Consider the following 15,054-nt stretch of genomic DNA (forward strand, 5'->3'; position numbering starts at 1 on the left):
TCATAAGAAAATAATGTTCATAAATTAAGTTATTAATTACCTCGTAAAATATACGCCTTCAGATCGAATTTAGTCATTATTTTTTTGACAAATCTTTTTTGCTGTTCTTTTGAAATTGAAAAATTGAATTTCAATAATAATTATTATTATTTTTATTATTATTTTTATTGTTATAATTTTTTTATTATCTTTATTATTACTATTTTTATTGTCGTTATTTTTATTGCTATAATTTTTATTGGTAATATTTTTGTTTTTATTATCTTTATTGTTACTATTTTTATTTTTAGTTTTTTAATAAACAATTTTTATTTTTTATCTTAAATTTTAACACATATGGACCTCAATAACTTTTTCTGCAATTAAAAAAAGGAGACTATTATAATTTCTCTATTCTACAATTCTCGTCTGAAATTGGTTAGTAATTTACAAAAATGGTCTATTAGATCTCGATCCTAGTCTAGATTGATCGATTTCGTCAGAATTTAAAGATTGAGATTAGAAGATTGATGCGAAAAAATAGGGGAAAATACATTAATTCTACCTGCTTTATAAGAAAAAAAATTGACGGCGTTCGTGCAGATAATGATTGCTATATTTGGGGCATTTGTGCAAAAAAGAAAATTTCAAAATTTCTTGTACATTGAACTCAATTTGAAAGTAAATAAGAATTATTAAGTCTAGTTGCAGTAAATAAGATTTCATATTTTTTTTAATTTTAAATTGATCGCTTTTTTTCTTTTCAAATTATAGATTTCGTGTAATGCTACACTGAAAATAAAATTTGATTCAAGTAAATTATTTGAAAATATACAATTAATCACTGTCTATTATCAAATAAATATATTTGCTGGAATAAAACGGTTTTTATTTAAATCAATTAAATTGGATTTGAACCAATAATTTCAGTATTCGAATCGAATATAGTATTCTATTTGAGACAAGTATTCATGAATCAAATAAATTTTTTCTTTTTAAATATTTTCAATTTTAAAATTAATGTATTGAAAATCATCGAATTGTTGCAAAGAATTTTACTATTTATAAAAATAGTTGAATTGTTTCGAAGAATTTATTAAAATTTTAAACACTAATTGAAATCTATGGAAAAGTTTGAATACATCCGAGGAATTCAATTAAAATTGTTTTGAAAATAATTGAATTCCTGCAAAGGATTTTACTATATTTATAAAAATAATTTAATTCTTGAAAAGAATTTTACTATTTAAAAAAATAATTGAATTGTTTCGAAGAATTTATTAAAATTTTAGAAAATAATTGAAATTTATGGAAATATTTGAATACATCCGAGGAATTCAATTAAAATTGTTTTGAAAATAATTGAATTCCTGCAAAGGATTTTACTATTTTTTGAAAATAATTGTTTTCTTTCAATATTTTTGACGAATATATTTAAAAATTGCATTGAAAGTAATTTAATTTTTATATAGAATTTTTTTAAAAATATTTTGAGAATAATTGAATTATTTTTAGAGAATTTTAAATTCTTGTTGAAATTGAATTTTATGGAAATTTTTGAAAATAATTAAATTCTTTCGTGTAATTTTATTTAAATAAAATTAAAATTTGATTAAAAATAATTTAATTCCTACAAAGAATTTTAGTATTTAAATAAAAAAAAATTGAATTGCTTCGAAGAATTTTCACAATTTTAGGAAATAATTGAATTTTATTTATGGAAATACTTAAAAATATTTGAATTCATCCAAGGAATTCAATTAAAATTGTTTTGAAAATAATTGAATTCCTGCAAAGAATTTTACTATTTATCAAAATAATTGAATTATTGCGAGGAATTTTACTATTTATTAAAATAATTGAATTTTTTCGAAGGATTTATTAAAATTTTAGAAAAAAATTGAATCTTTTCGAAATGTGTTAAAATTTTTTTAAAAAACTAAATTCTTTTCGAGGAATTCAAGTAAAATTTTTTTGAAAATCATTGAATTTTTGTAAAGATTTTACTATTTAAAAAAAATAAAATTGAATTGTTTGGAAGGATTTATTTAAATTTTAGAAAATAATTCAATTCTTTCGTGAAATTTTATTAAATTTTTTGAAAATTTGAACTGCAATAATTAATTTTGTACTTAGTTAATAAGTGAATTTTTTCAATTTTGATTATGAAATTGTTTAAAAAATTTATATTTGAAAATAAATTTTGTAATTTGCATAACAATAATAAATTGAATATCACGTTCCGTAACATTTGCTAGTAATAATAATAATAAGTAGAGTTAGTCTCCATTTTTTTAGTTTTAATTTTTCAATTTTTAATAATAATAACTAAATAATAAAATATAATATAATAATAAAAATATTAATAAATGAAAAATCTCTATTTTTTTAATTTTTCAATAATGAATTTTAGCCTTTTTTTGGCCTTGATTTTTTCTTTGTCTAAAAATATTTTTTGTTTTCTTCGTGCTTGATTGAGCATCAAGTTTCTTCTTGTTTTTTTTCTTTTTTTTTTGCAAGAACAACAAGGAAGAAGAGGGGCTTCCTTGGTATTTGCGAACATTGAATGTGGGCAGACGTGTCATAAAAAATATAATTCGGTTAAGTTTGCACATCCGGCTCTCTTTTATATATTTCATACGTCATGCAGACACCCATAATAGCAATTAACTTCATTCCCGCGACTGCTTAGTGGTTAACTACTCTTCATTTACTCTCATCCACCTATATTATACACGCGTACTTTAGTTAATCCTTTTTTCCTTCGTGAACTTTTATTATTCTCTCTTCTCTTTCCGAGCCGCAGAGGAAATTCAATTTTCAAGCGCAACATTATTGAGTAATATTATTCATTCATTCATTCATTTATTATTTCATTATTTCTGTTATTTTTTACTTTTTTATTTACTCTATTTTTTATTTTTATTTAATTTTAGTTTTTAATGGTTTTTAAAAATTTTTTTTATTGCTTCTTATTTTATTTTATTATTTTTTTTATTGTTTTTTAAAATTAAAAATTTAACCTCAACTTTCAGAAACTTTATAATTACTTATTATTAATAATAATGATTATTTATTATAATTAATTATTTGACTCAAAATTATTGAAATAAAATTTTAATACGAAGAAGAAACAAATAAATTGTGTATATATGCAAATCTTATTAAATTTTTACAATTCTTTTTTGACATTTTTTACATAATATAATTCTATTATAAAGATTGATTTATGATTGCAATTTTCTGTATCTTTATGCGGTGTTTTTTTTAAACAACTGCACCTCCTAGGGCGTGCGTCGATTGACGTAACTAATTTTGAAGTTTTCTGATTAGTATAGTTTGTATCAAAAATTCGATGGCATTATTGATGGTGAGTTTCATTGTATCTGCTTTCAAGCAGGTTTCGGTCATCAACTGACTCTATTTATCATTATCAATCATATTATTTGATGAACGTCTGAAACTGTGTGATTAATGATTTACTTTACGCAATAGTTTTTGATCTTGAGGTTTATGTCGAAAACTTTATTTTTTGGCACATGTCAATGGTATGTAAGTGTTGTTTTCATCCTTATTTTGAATACAACAACTTTAATTTTTGATCAATTTCAGATTCGAAATTTAAAAAAAAAAATTCAATTTTAATTTTAATAACATTTTTCGAGAGAATTCAATTATTTTCAATACAATTTTAGATAAAATTTCGTAGTTTTTCTAAGGATATGAAATTGAGACAAAAAACGAATCAAATATGTTGCTTCGTAACATTTTTAATTCGTGTTTTGTCTCAATTTGATATTCTTAGAAAAAATGTGTTCTTGAAAGAATTCAATTATTTTTAATAAATTTTAATAAAATTCTATATAAGAATGGAATTATTTGCAATACAATTTCAATTAAATTCGTGGAAAAAATTTGCAGGAATTCGATTTTACTTTTATGTGTATAATAAACTCCTTCACAGGAATGGAATTATTTTATATAATTTTGATATAATTTCTCCAAGGAATTCAATTATTTTCGAAAATTTTAATACAATTCTTTATAAGAATTCAATTACTCTCAATGCAATTTCAATTACATTTCTCTCAAGAATTTAATTATTTTCACAAAATTTTCATTGAAATTCTTCGAAATAATTAAATAATTTCAAAAATTTTAATAAAATTCTATGCTACATTTTTCATTCTTTTTTTTAAAACGTAGACTACTATAAATCAGCTAAAAGTTAAAATAAAACAAAATTATTTTAAAAACTTTTAATATAATTCTCCTAACAAACAATTTAGAAATTTTTTATAAATGTCCTTAAAAGAATTCAATTATTAAAAAAAAAATTAATCAAATTTTTCGCAAAAATTTAATTAATATCAGCAACGAGAAAATTTTTACAGGAATTTAATTATTTGAAATACAATTTTCAAGGAAATTTTTCAAAATAAATCAATTAAAATATTTTCATAAAATTCTTTGCAAAAAAATTATTTTCTAAAATTTCTAATAAAATTTGATTATAAGAATTAAATTATTTTCATGAATAATAAAATTCATAGCAAGAATTAAATTTTTTTAATACAATTTTAATTAAATTCTTATCGAAATAATTGAATTGTTCTTATAATTTTTATAAATTGAATGAAAAATGCAATTATTTCCAAAAAATTCAATTATTTAAAAAGAATTTAATAAAATTCGTTGCAGGAATTCAATTATTTGGACAAATAATAAAATTCGTTGCAAGAATTCAATTATTTGGATAAATAATAAAATTCTTCAGAGGATTTTAATTATTTTTAGTTCAATTTTAAATAAATTCTTCGAAAAATTTTAATTATTTTTAAAAATTTTATTAAAACTCTTCGAAAGAGACGAATTATATTTAAAAATTTTGATAAAATTCTTTATAAGTATATGCAATTTTAAGAAATAATCAATTATTTATTTTTGTATTTAAATAATTGAATTCTTGTAGAACTTTCTAATAAGAATTAATTTAAAAATAAATTATTAAAAATAATGGAATTACAGAAGAATTTCAGTTAAAAATTCTGTATGATAAATGATAATTGAATATAAGTCTTTAAAATGATTTTAACAGTATGTAATTAGAAATTTTAATAATTTAAATTGTTCTAAAATTAGTTAAATCTTTAAGTATATATTTAATTAATTAATAAAAATAATGGATTTATAGAAGAATTCTAGTTAAAAACACTAAAAAAAATTTCAATTTTAAGAAATTACAAATGATTGCAGAAATTCAATTATTTTCAAAAGCAATAAAATTCTTCGCAGAATTTTAATTCTATTCAAAATTTAAAAAAATTTCCACCGAAAATTTCAATTATCTTTATAAATAATAAATTTCTTCTCCAAAATTCAATTATTTTCATAAATAATAAATTTTTTTTAAAGAATTTAATTATTCCTAAAAATTTTATTAAAATTCGTCTAATGAATTCAATTATTTAAAAAATTTGTTGATAACGTTCTTTATGAGGATTCAATTATTTTTATAAATAATAAAATTTTATTCAGTAATTCAATTATTTTCAATACAATTTTATTAAAATTCGTCTAAAGAATTCAATTATTTAAAAATTTATTGATAACGTTCTTTATGAGGATTCAATTATTTTCATAAATAATAAAATTTTATTCAGTAATTCAATTACTTTTAATACAATTTTATTAAAATTCGTCTAAAAAATTCAATTATTTAAAAATTTGTTGATAACGTTCTTTATGAGGATTCCATTTTTTAGAAATATTCAATTATTCAATAAATTATTTTTTTGTATTTAAATAATTGAATTTTAATAGAATTTTCTAATAAAAATTAATTTAAAAATGAATTTCAGTTAAAATTTCAGATAATAATTGAATATTAAAAGCATTATAGCGTGGATCTTTAGAAATAATTGAATTTTGAAAAGGTTTTAAATTAAAATCTTAAAATATCTGAATTTTTCATTCTTATTATCTTTGGAGTGAATCAGATTATTCTTTAGGGTCAGGGAAAATGGGAAAATTTTGTCTGAAAATCAGGGAAAATATGGAAAAACTTGAAAAAAAATTTTTGTGGTAACTCTGATAATTATTATTATAATTGAATCCAATTTTATAAAAGGATAAAAGCGAGAAAATTAATAAAACAATTTCCCCAGTGGAGAAAGAGAAAGAGAGAGAATTTTCGCCATATTCATTCCCATTTTGTAGAAAAGTGGAGAGCGTTAAAAATTGAAGTCTCGTTAACTGCAAAGAGCATGTGGATATTAAGCAGGTGAAAAATAATGCTAACTACCTCGCGCTGAGAGTTATATATTTTTAGAAAAGAGATTATTTATATCATTGTGTGCATATATTACGCTGTTACTTAAATTAATAAATGCATTTTCGCTTCGAGTTTACTTGAGCATTACCAACCATAAACGAAGTGGATATATGTATTTATCGCACTAAAATTGCGTTGTAAAATGTGGAAGATGGCGCGCTTCCCTTTACGCATAATAAACCACTGTGAGAGAGAGAGTGAGAGAGAGAGGGGTATGTGCTCCATTTGCATTTTTCCTTCCAAGTTAAACATTATCCAGCTGACGCTCTCTCTCTATACTCGCGCAAATTTTAAAATATTCCTGGAAAGCAATTCACCAGAATGTAAAATTTCTTCCACGTTTTCTGTAAGCGTCCACAATTTTTTTCTTCTTCTCCTTTTCCTTCTCTTTTTTTCAACACTTTTTATTACTTATTGAAAACTTGTAAACTGGTTCAATGGTCTGTGTTACTCTCCCTCGTATACCTTGAAGAAAGGGCCGCGCGTTCGTTTAAAAAGTGCTAGGAAAGAAAAATTACCCTCTTAAAAAGCGATGAGAGAGTTTCTGAAAAGAAAATGAGAGTGAAAACGTTTAAATGGAATTGTTTTCACTTTCAATTTTTTAAAAGTACGTTTTCAATTTTCTTCTTCTCAAGTTTCAATTGTTCTCTCTGATGGGGATAATTTGGGAATTGTTCTCACTTTCAGATGTTTTTTAAGAAAAAAAATGTTTCTAAAAAATGTTTCCTAAAAATGTTAATATAAGCTCTTGGTATTGTTAATATTAACTAGTAGTTTGAACTATTAACATTAAGTCATAAAATATTAATGCAGAATTTACTTTTTCGTTATTATATTTAGAATATATTTTTTTACTGTTTGTCTTTATGTTTGAAATTCAAAATTGATTTTAAAATTGTTTTTCAAGTATCTTGATAACTGAAATATTGTTATACCTTAATTAATGTTAAATTGCACGTGCAGCTGTTAAGTTCATGAACAGTTGAGTTAGCACGTTATTTATGTAAATTGTGGGTATAAACTGCATTCACCATGTGCAGCTGATACGGTTTTTTATCTGTAAAATTCACAAACACTTGAATATTCACATAAAATTTTTAATATTAGTTTCTGTTTAGAAGAAAATTGAAAAATTCATTTCAAAAGTTATTATTTTTTTAATTCTTTATAAAATTCTTCGAAACAATTCAATTATCAAAAATTTTAATTAAATTTGTTTAAAAGAATTCAATTATTTACGAAATTGTTGGAGAAATTCAATTATTTTCAAAATTCATTTCAATTATTTTTAATATCTACTATTTTCATAAAATTTTACAAAAGAATTCTATTATTAAAACAAAATTTTAATAAAAATTTCAAAGGAATTCAAATACATACCAATTTTTTATATATTTCTTCGCATCAATTATATAATTTTTAATTTTTTAATGAAGTTTCTCTAAAGAATTGAAAAATATTTAGAGAATTGAAAAAAATTTAAAATAGTTCTGAGAAATTCAATTATTTCGAAAAATTTAAATAAAATTCTTTTAAAAATAATTTTATTATTTAAAAAAATTTTGATAAAATTCTTTACAAGATTTAGTTAATAAACTTGCAATTTTAATAAACTTTTCCTGTACCTACAATTAAATTATTTTCAATACAATTCTTCTTGAGAATTTAATTATTTTCACAAATAAAACATTTTTTATGGGAATTCAATTATTTAAAAAAACATTTGAATAAAATTCTTCGCTAAAAATCAATTATTTTTATAAATAATAGGATAATTTCTCTTGAGAATTCAATTATTTGAAAAAAATGTTGATAAAACGCTTTATAAATTTGAGAAATTGTAATAAAATTGGTCGTGGAATAACATTATTTTCGTAAAATATAACATTTTTTCTAGGAATACAATTATTGTCAAAAATATTTGTATGAATCTTCGAAAGAATTGAATTATTTTCGTAAAAAATAAAATTCTTCAAAGCAATTCAATTATTTAAGAAATTTCAATAAAATTCTTTCCAAGAATTCAATTCTTTTCAAAAATAAACATTTTCACAGGAATTCAATTATTTAAAAAAGAATTTTTTTTAATTCTTTGTCAGTTTTCAATTATTTTTAATTTTTTAATAAAATTTATCGATAGAATTTAATTATTTTCAAAAAGGTTTAAAAAATTCGGAGAAATTCAATTATTCAAAAAAAATGTTTGAATAAAATTCTTTAGAAGAAATTAATTATTTTCATGAATAATAATATTTTTCTCCGGAATTCAATTATTTTTACAAATAAAATTCTTTAGAGGAATTCAATTCTTTAAAAAATTTTTTAATAAAATTCGTTGCAAGAATTCAATTATTTTTATAAATAGCAACATATAATTAATTTTTTTGTAAAATTCACCAAAAGAATTCAATTATTTTTCAAAATTTTAATCAAATTCTTCATAAAAATTTAATTTTATATTCAATTTTCGAAAGAATTCAATTATTTTCGTAAAAAAAAAATTCTTCAAAGTAATTCATTTATTTAAGAAATTTTAATTAAATTCTTCAAAAGATTTCAATTCTTTTCAAAAATAAACATTTTCACAGGAATTCAATTATTTAAAAAAAATTTTTTTTTTAATTCTGTGTCAGTTTTCAATTATTTTTAACTTTTTAATAAAATCTATCGATAGAATTGAATTATTTTCAAAAAGGTTTAAGAAATTCGGAAAAATTCAATTATTTAAAAAACTTTGAATAAAATTCTTCACAAGAAATTGATTATTTTCATGAATAATAATATTTTTCTCCGGAATTCAATTATTTTTAGAAATAAAATTCTTTACAGGAAGTAAATTCTTCAGAAAATTTTTTAATAAAATTCGTTGCAAGAATTCAATATATTTTCATAAGTTACAAATCTTATAGCGGAATTCCAATTATTTTTTATACAATTTTAAATATAATGATAGAAAATTGCATTTCTTCTGAATTTTTTTTTTAAATTCACTGAAAGAATTGAATTATTTAAAAAAATTTTGATAAAATTCTTCATGAAAATTCAATTTTAAGAAATATTCAATTATTGAATAAATTATTTATTTTTTTATGTAAATAATTGAATTCTCGAAAAATTTTCTAATAAAAATTTATTAAAAAATGAATTTCAGGTAAAATTTTAGACAGTAATTGAATATTAGAAGAGTCATTGTGTGAATGTTTAGAAATATTTGAATTTTGAAAAGAGTTCAAATTAAAATCTTTAAAAATTTTAATTTATAGTTACAATATTCTTATGATATAAAATAATAATTTTATCACTCTGATATCTTAAATTTATTATGAAACATGAGAAAATCGATAACTCCGAGTCGAAGACTCGGAGGGTTCGATTTTTTCATGTTTTATAATAATATTCTCATAATAAGTTATTGAATTGGAGAATCTTAATTTTTATAGAAAAATAGTAATAATTAAATATTTATTAAAAAGGAAGTTATTGATGTTCTTCAGGGTCAAGGAAAAAGTGAAAATTTTGTCTGGAAATCAGGGAAAAATTTTTTTTTAAAAAATTACACTTATTTCAATAAAAAAGCCACTAATTAATTTCTTATACCGAGATTTTAAATATCAATTTATTTAGTGAAGAAATGAATTCCACGACTAAAAAAACGAACACGACTAAAAAAACGAACACGATAAAAATATCGATACCTAAGGAAATGAAACTAAAAATTGAAATCAGTTTATATTATTCGTTGAACCCTCTAAATTTGATTTGATACTATTTTTTATTTTTAAATTCAATCTGAGAGCCGCTAGCCGGTATTATTTATATAATATTTACAAATACGAAGAAAACATGTCCCTCAGTATTTTATGTACATGTGTGTACATGATCGTGTGCCATTAAGTTGGGAATTTCAGGTATATTAACGATGTCAGAAGAGTGAGACGGGCATATGTATAACACACGAATTCGCGACCACCCGTTGATACACGTTCAGATTTAACAGCGCAAAAGTCCGCGTGCGCTAGCATGTGGTCATTTCATTTTGCAACCCGGTGTGATTTTAGTGACCGACTTTATTACCCCTCTACAATACGCCTGTGCACCTCTTTTTCAAACGAGAGTCATTACTGACAAATAAAGTGGGGAAAAAAAAATTAAGGAAAATAAAAATCGAAAATGAAACTTTTACAAGGTGAGAATTGCCGTTCATGTATTGATATGTATATACTATATACGACACGTTATTTCATCTTGTATTTTATTAACTGAAAAACCCTCTTTAGTATACTAGTCACGTTTCACAATAAACGCGAGAGAAAGTCAATCTAAATACGCTCACGAGAAATTAATCCGGTCCAGCTGCTTATTATGTGCGAACGCTCGAGACAAATTGAATTTATATTGCGGAATCAATTTGAGAGAAATTTGGTTAATTTGGTTTGTACCTGGATTTCTGTACCAGTGGAATTGTCACAGTGATTAAAAAAATTTTTTTAATCAAAAAATAAGTAGCTAACCAAAAAAATAGGTTTTAATTAAAAGTAATTTTTATCGAATCAAACTTTACGCATTTATCTACTAAAACCTACTATTTACTACTTTTTTTGCGTTATGCTACTATTTGGGTACTTTTTTAGATTTTAGCCACTAAAAGTTACTATTTCTTTCTTTTTCTTTTGATAATTTACTTTAAATTCGCCAATACTAGAAATAAAAAAACTATTCTCAAAAATTATAATTAAATTCTTTAAAACAATTCAATTATTTGAAAAAAAATATTCGAAATTCAATTATTTTCAATATCTCGTATTTTTACAAAAATTCGCAAAAGAATTCAATTATTAAAAAAAATTGATAACATTCGTCCAAAATTAAATTATTTTCATAATTAATAAAACTCATCGAAGAATTTCAATTATTTTTAATACGATTTTCAATTAATTAATCGAAAAATTCAATTATTTTCACAAATAAATTTTTCCACAAGAATTGAATTATTTAAAATAAAATTTTTCTAATATTTATTATATTTCGAAAAAATTAATTATTTAAAACAATGTTTATAAAATTCTTATAAAGAATTCAATTAGTTTAAAAAAACAAATTTTTTCACAGAAATTCAATTCTTTTTAAACATTTTTCGAAATTATTTAATTATTCTCATAAATAATAATTTTTCTTCTCAGGAATTCAATTATTTAAAAAAATATAATATTCTTAGCAACTATTCAGTTGTTTTCATAAATAATAAAATCCATTGCAGGATTTCAATTATTTCTAATACAATTTTACAGGAATTTCTTAAAAAAATGTAATTATTCTTAAAAATTTAATTTCAATTCCTTAAAAAAAATTAATTATTAAAAAAAAAAAAATTTATTTGAATTCTAAGGAAAAATTCAATTATTTACAAAAATATAAGAATTTTTCATAGGAATTCAATTATTTTCAAACATTTTAATAACATTGTTCGAAAGAAACAAATTATTTTAAAAACAATTGTAATTCAATTTTTTTCAAGTAATTCAATTATTCTTTTAGATTTTAATAAAATTCTTCCCAAGAATTCAATTATTTACATAAATAATTCTTTAAAAGAATTAAATTATGTCGATGAATTTTATTAAAATTCTTAGGAACTATTCAATTATTTTCATAAATAATAAAATTCATCGTAGGATTTCAATTATTTTAAATACAATTTTAATTAAATTTTTTTGAAATAATTCAATTATTCTTTCAGATTTTAATAAAATTCTTCTTAAGAATTCAATTATTTACATAAATAATTCTTCGAAAGAATTCAATTATGTCGATAAATAACAAAATTATTCATGAAATTTAATTATTTTTTAAAATTTTAATACAATTCTTAGCAACTATTCAATTATTTTCATAAGTAATAAAATTCATTACAGGATTTCAGTTATTTTTAATGCAGTTTTACAGGAATTGCTCAAAAAATCCTTTCTAAAAATTTAATTTCTCGAATAAATCAATTATTTAAAAAAATGTTTTTTTTAATTCTTTGGAAGAATTCAATTATTTACAAAAATATTAGAATGTTTCACAGCAATTCAATTATTTTCAAATATTTTAATAAAATTGTTCAAAGCAGAAATCAATTATTTTAAATACAATTTCAATTAGATTTTTTGACATAATTCAATTATTCTTTTAGATTTTAATAAAAATTGCCTTCCAAGAATTCAATTATTTACATAAATAATTCTTTAAAAGAATTAAATTATGTCGATAAATAACAAAATTATTCTAGAAAATTCAATTATTTTGAAGTATTTTAATAAATTTTTTTGACAAATTCAATTATTTTCATAAATAACAATATTCATCACAAGAATTCAATTATTTGTAAAAGTAATAAATTTCTTCTTAGGAATTCAATTAGGGTAAGTGTACCAATTGCCGAGGGTGTTCCATTTGTCGATGTTACCATGGTAATAACCAAAAAATATTGTCTAAAATGTCTCATTTGTTTGTTTATATAATATTAATATATTTTTTTTACATTTATAACGCATAAAAAAATTAATATTTATTATTTTTTTTCATTTACAATGTGCTACATTGTTTAAATAAAATTCAAAGTTTGTTTACTCGACAACAGGAACCATCCTCGACAATTGGTACGTTTACCCTATTTAAAAAAATTCTAATGAAATCGTTCGCAAGAATTCAATTTTCTTTTAATGAATAATAAAAAATGTCTTAGGAATTCAATTATTTTAATTACAATTTGCATAAAATTAGTCGAATGAAATCAATAATTATTTAAAATTTTTTATAAAATTCTTCGCAAGAATTAAATTATTTTTATTAATATTTAAATTCTTTCATGAATAATAAAATTCGTTGCAGGAATTCAATTTTTGAGCAGGATAAGAAAGAAGTAAATATTTTTGATGAATATTATGAGAAAGTCAGAAAAATAAAATGTAGAATGGAATTTTTGTCAGTTTTGTATAACAAAGATAATTGATTTAAAAATATTGTTTTCACAGTGACATGGATTAAATTTTATGGAAAAGAATTTTGATGATTCTATGATTCCAGGGAAAGCATGAAAATTTTATTAGAAAAGTTATTTTATTCGAAATTGCAGTGAAAATGTTAGTTTAAGTAGAGTAAGGGATAATATTTAATTGCAACTGAAGAATAACGAATGTTTGTTTTAATTTTTTTTACAGATGGTTCTGTCATTTCGACGATGACAATTACGTGAATGTGCCGCGGTTGCTGAAGCTTCTGGATAACTATAATCCACGAGAGGATTGGTACCTAGGGAGACCGTCGATACCAGCGCCCTTGGAAATTTTACGTCAAGGCTCCGAGTCTACAAAACGATCTGTAAGTGACAAAAAAAATTTTCTCTTTCATCTGACTTAAAAATATTTCAAATTTAGTAATTTCTACATCGAAATGCATTTTATAGTTTTAAACTCAAAATTTGAAGTATAAAATATTAAAAATCTAAGATATAAAATATCTGTTAGAATCTAAAGTATTTAATTCTTAAAATTGGGTGGAATGTAAATTTCAAATTCCACTTTTGTAAAAGTTTTACAAGAAATCTTCGTTTTTTAAAAATGTTGCGCACTTCAGCCTCATTTAATTTTATACGCAATCTAATAATACATATTCCGTAAATACCCGAGAGTTTAGATGCGGAATAGAATATCGGTTGTTATCAAAAGCGCAATTAGTCGGTTGTTGCATGATGACGATTTACCGCTACCCTGGGATGTTTTAGATAAGTAATTTTAAAAACGTAAATGAGTATTTTAACGAGAATCTCTCTCTCCACACACACTTTACATCCGCATTGATTTCAACTATATAGAAATTGTTTTTTTCTTTCTTTATCGCAAATTTTCCGCAAACTTGAGCGCACATTACATTCGTTTTCTTTTCTCTCGTGTATGAGAGTAATTTTTTTTTTTTTTTTGAAAAAAGCATTAAAGATATATATATATATGTATAAAGGAGAATCGCTTCTTTATAATTCTAATAATTTATCAAAACCTTTTACATATACAACATTCGTATCGCGTTCTCCTTTAGGTTTTTCTATCCCTTTTGTTATTGAAGTAAGTAGCTCATTGCATTTCTACCGGGGAGGTCTTATCGAATTTATGCATCTGCGAAACAACCTCACCTGTGTTCTTTAAAGAGACAGGAAGGCGGTGATGAAGGAAAAAGAAGATAGGGAACTTAAACTATATTTGGTTTATATATATTGTTTCGATAAAAACGTTTTACTTTGGGTTTTGTATCATTTCTTACCTCTTTGGAAATTTTATTATTTTTTTAAAAAACTATTTTTTACCGAATTTTTAAGTAAAATAATAATTTTATCACTCGGTCATCTTTTAATAATTATCACTATAATGTTATTAATTATTAACTAAAATTAATTGTTTAAAAATAGAGGATAAATTAAAGAAAAGTTAGAAATTGTTCTTAAATTAGGAATAATGTCTTTTTCTAGTGACTACGAGGGGATTTTTATAATATTTTTTATTGTTGTTGCCACTTGTGTGTTCTGTGAAGAATTTAGTATTTTTTTTTGTTGCCTCCCCTGGCAATCTGTCCCTTTAGTGTGTACCACAAGTCCACACTTTTTTTTTTGTCACGGTTTCTCATCGAGTCCATCCGTGAAATCACTATTTTCCGCAATAGCCTTCACTATAGGTGCGGTTTTACTGGTTTCCACTCTTTAATTTTGA

The 15,054-nt window shown here is 21.9% G+C and overlaps 1 protein-coding gene across 2 annotated transcripts in view; it reads left to right on the forward strand.

Annotated features, from left to right (window-relative positions):
* The window catches only part of LOC122504358 (fringe glycosyltransferase), a 199,878-nt gene that overhangs the window by 97,377 nt on the left and 87,447 nt on the right, over nt 1-15,054 (forward strand). For both annotated transcript variants that reach the window (XM_043615431.1, XM_043615432.1), the window contains exon 5: nt 13,516-13,675. In XM_043615431.1, coding sequence (XP_043471366.1) covers nt 13,516-13,675 — 160 coding nt within the window. The remainder of the gene's footprint in view (nt 1-13,515; nt 13,676-15,054) is intronic.

Source organism: Leptopilina heterotoma, unplaced genomic scaffold, assembly GCF_015476425.1.
Source record: "Leptopilina heterotoma isolate Lh14 unplaced genomic scaffold, ASM1547642v1 Lhet_292, whole genome shotgun sequence".
NCBI lineage: Eukaryota > Metazoa > Arthropoda > Insecta > Hymenoptera > Figitidae > Leptopilina > Leptopilina heterotoma.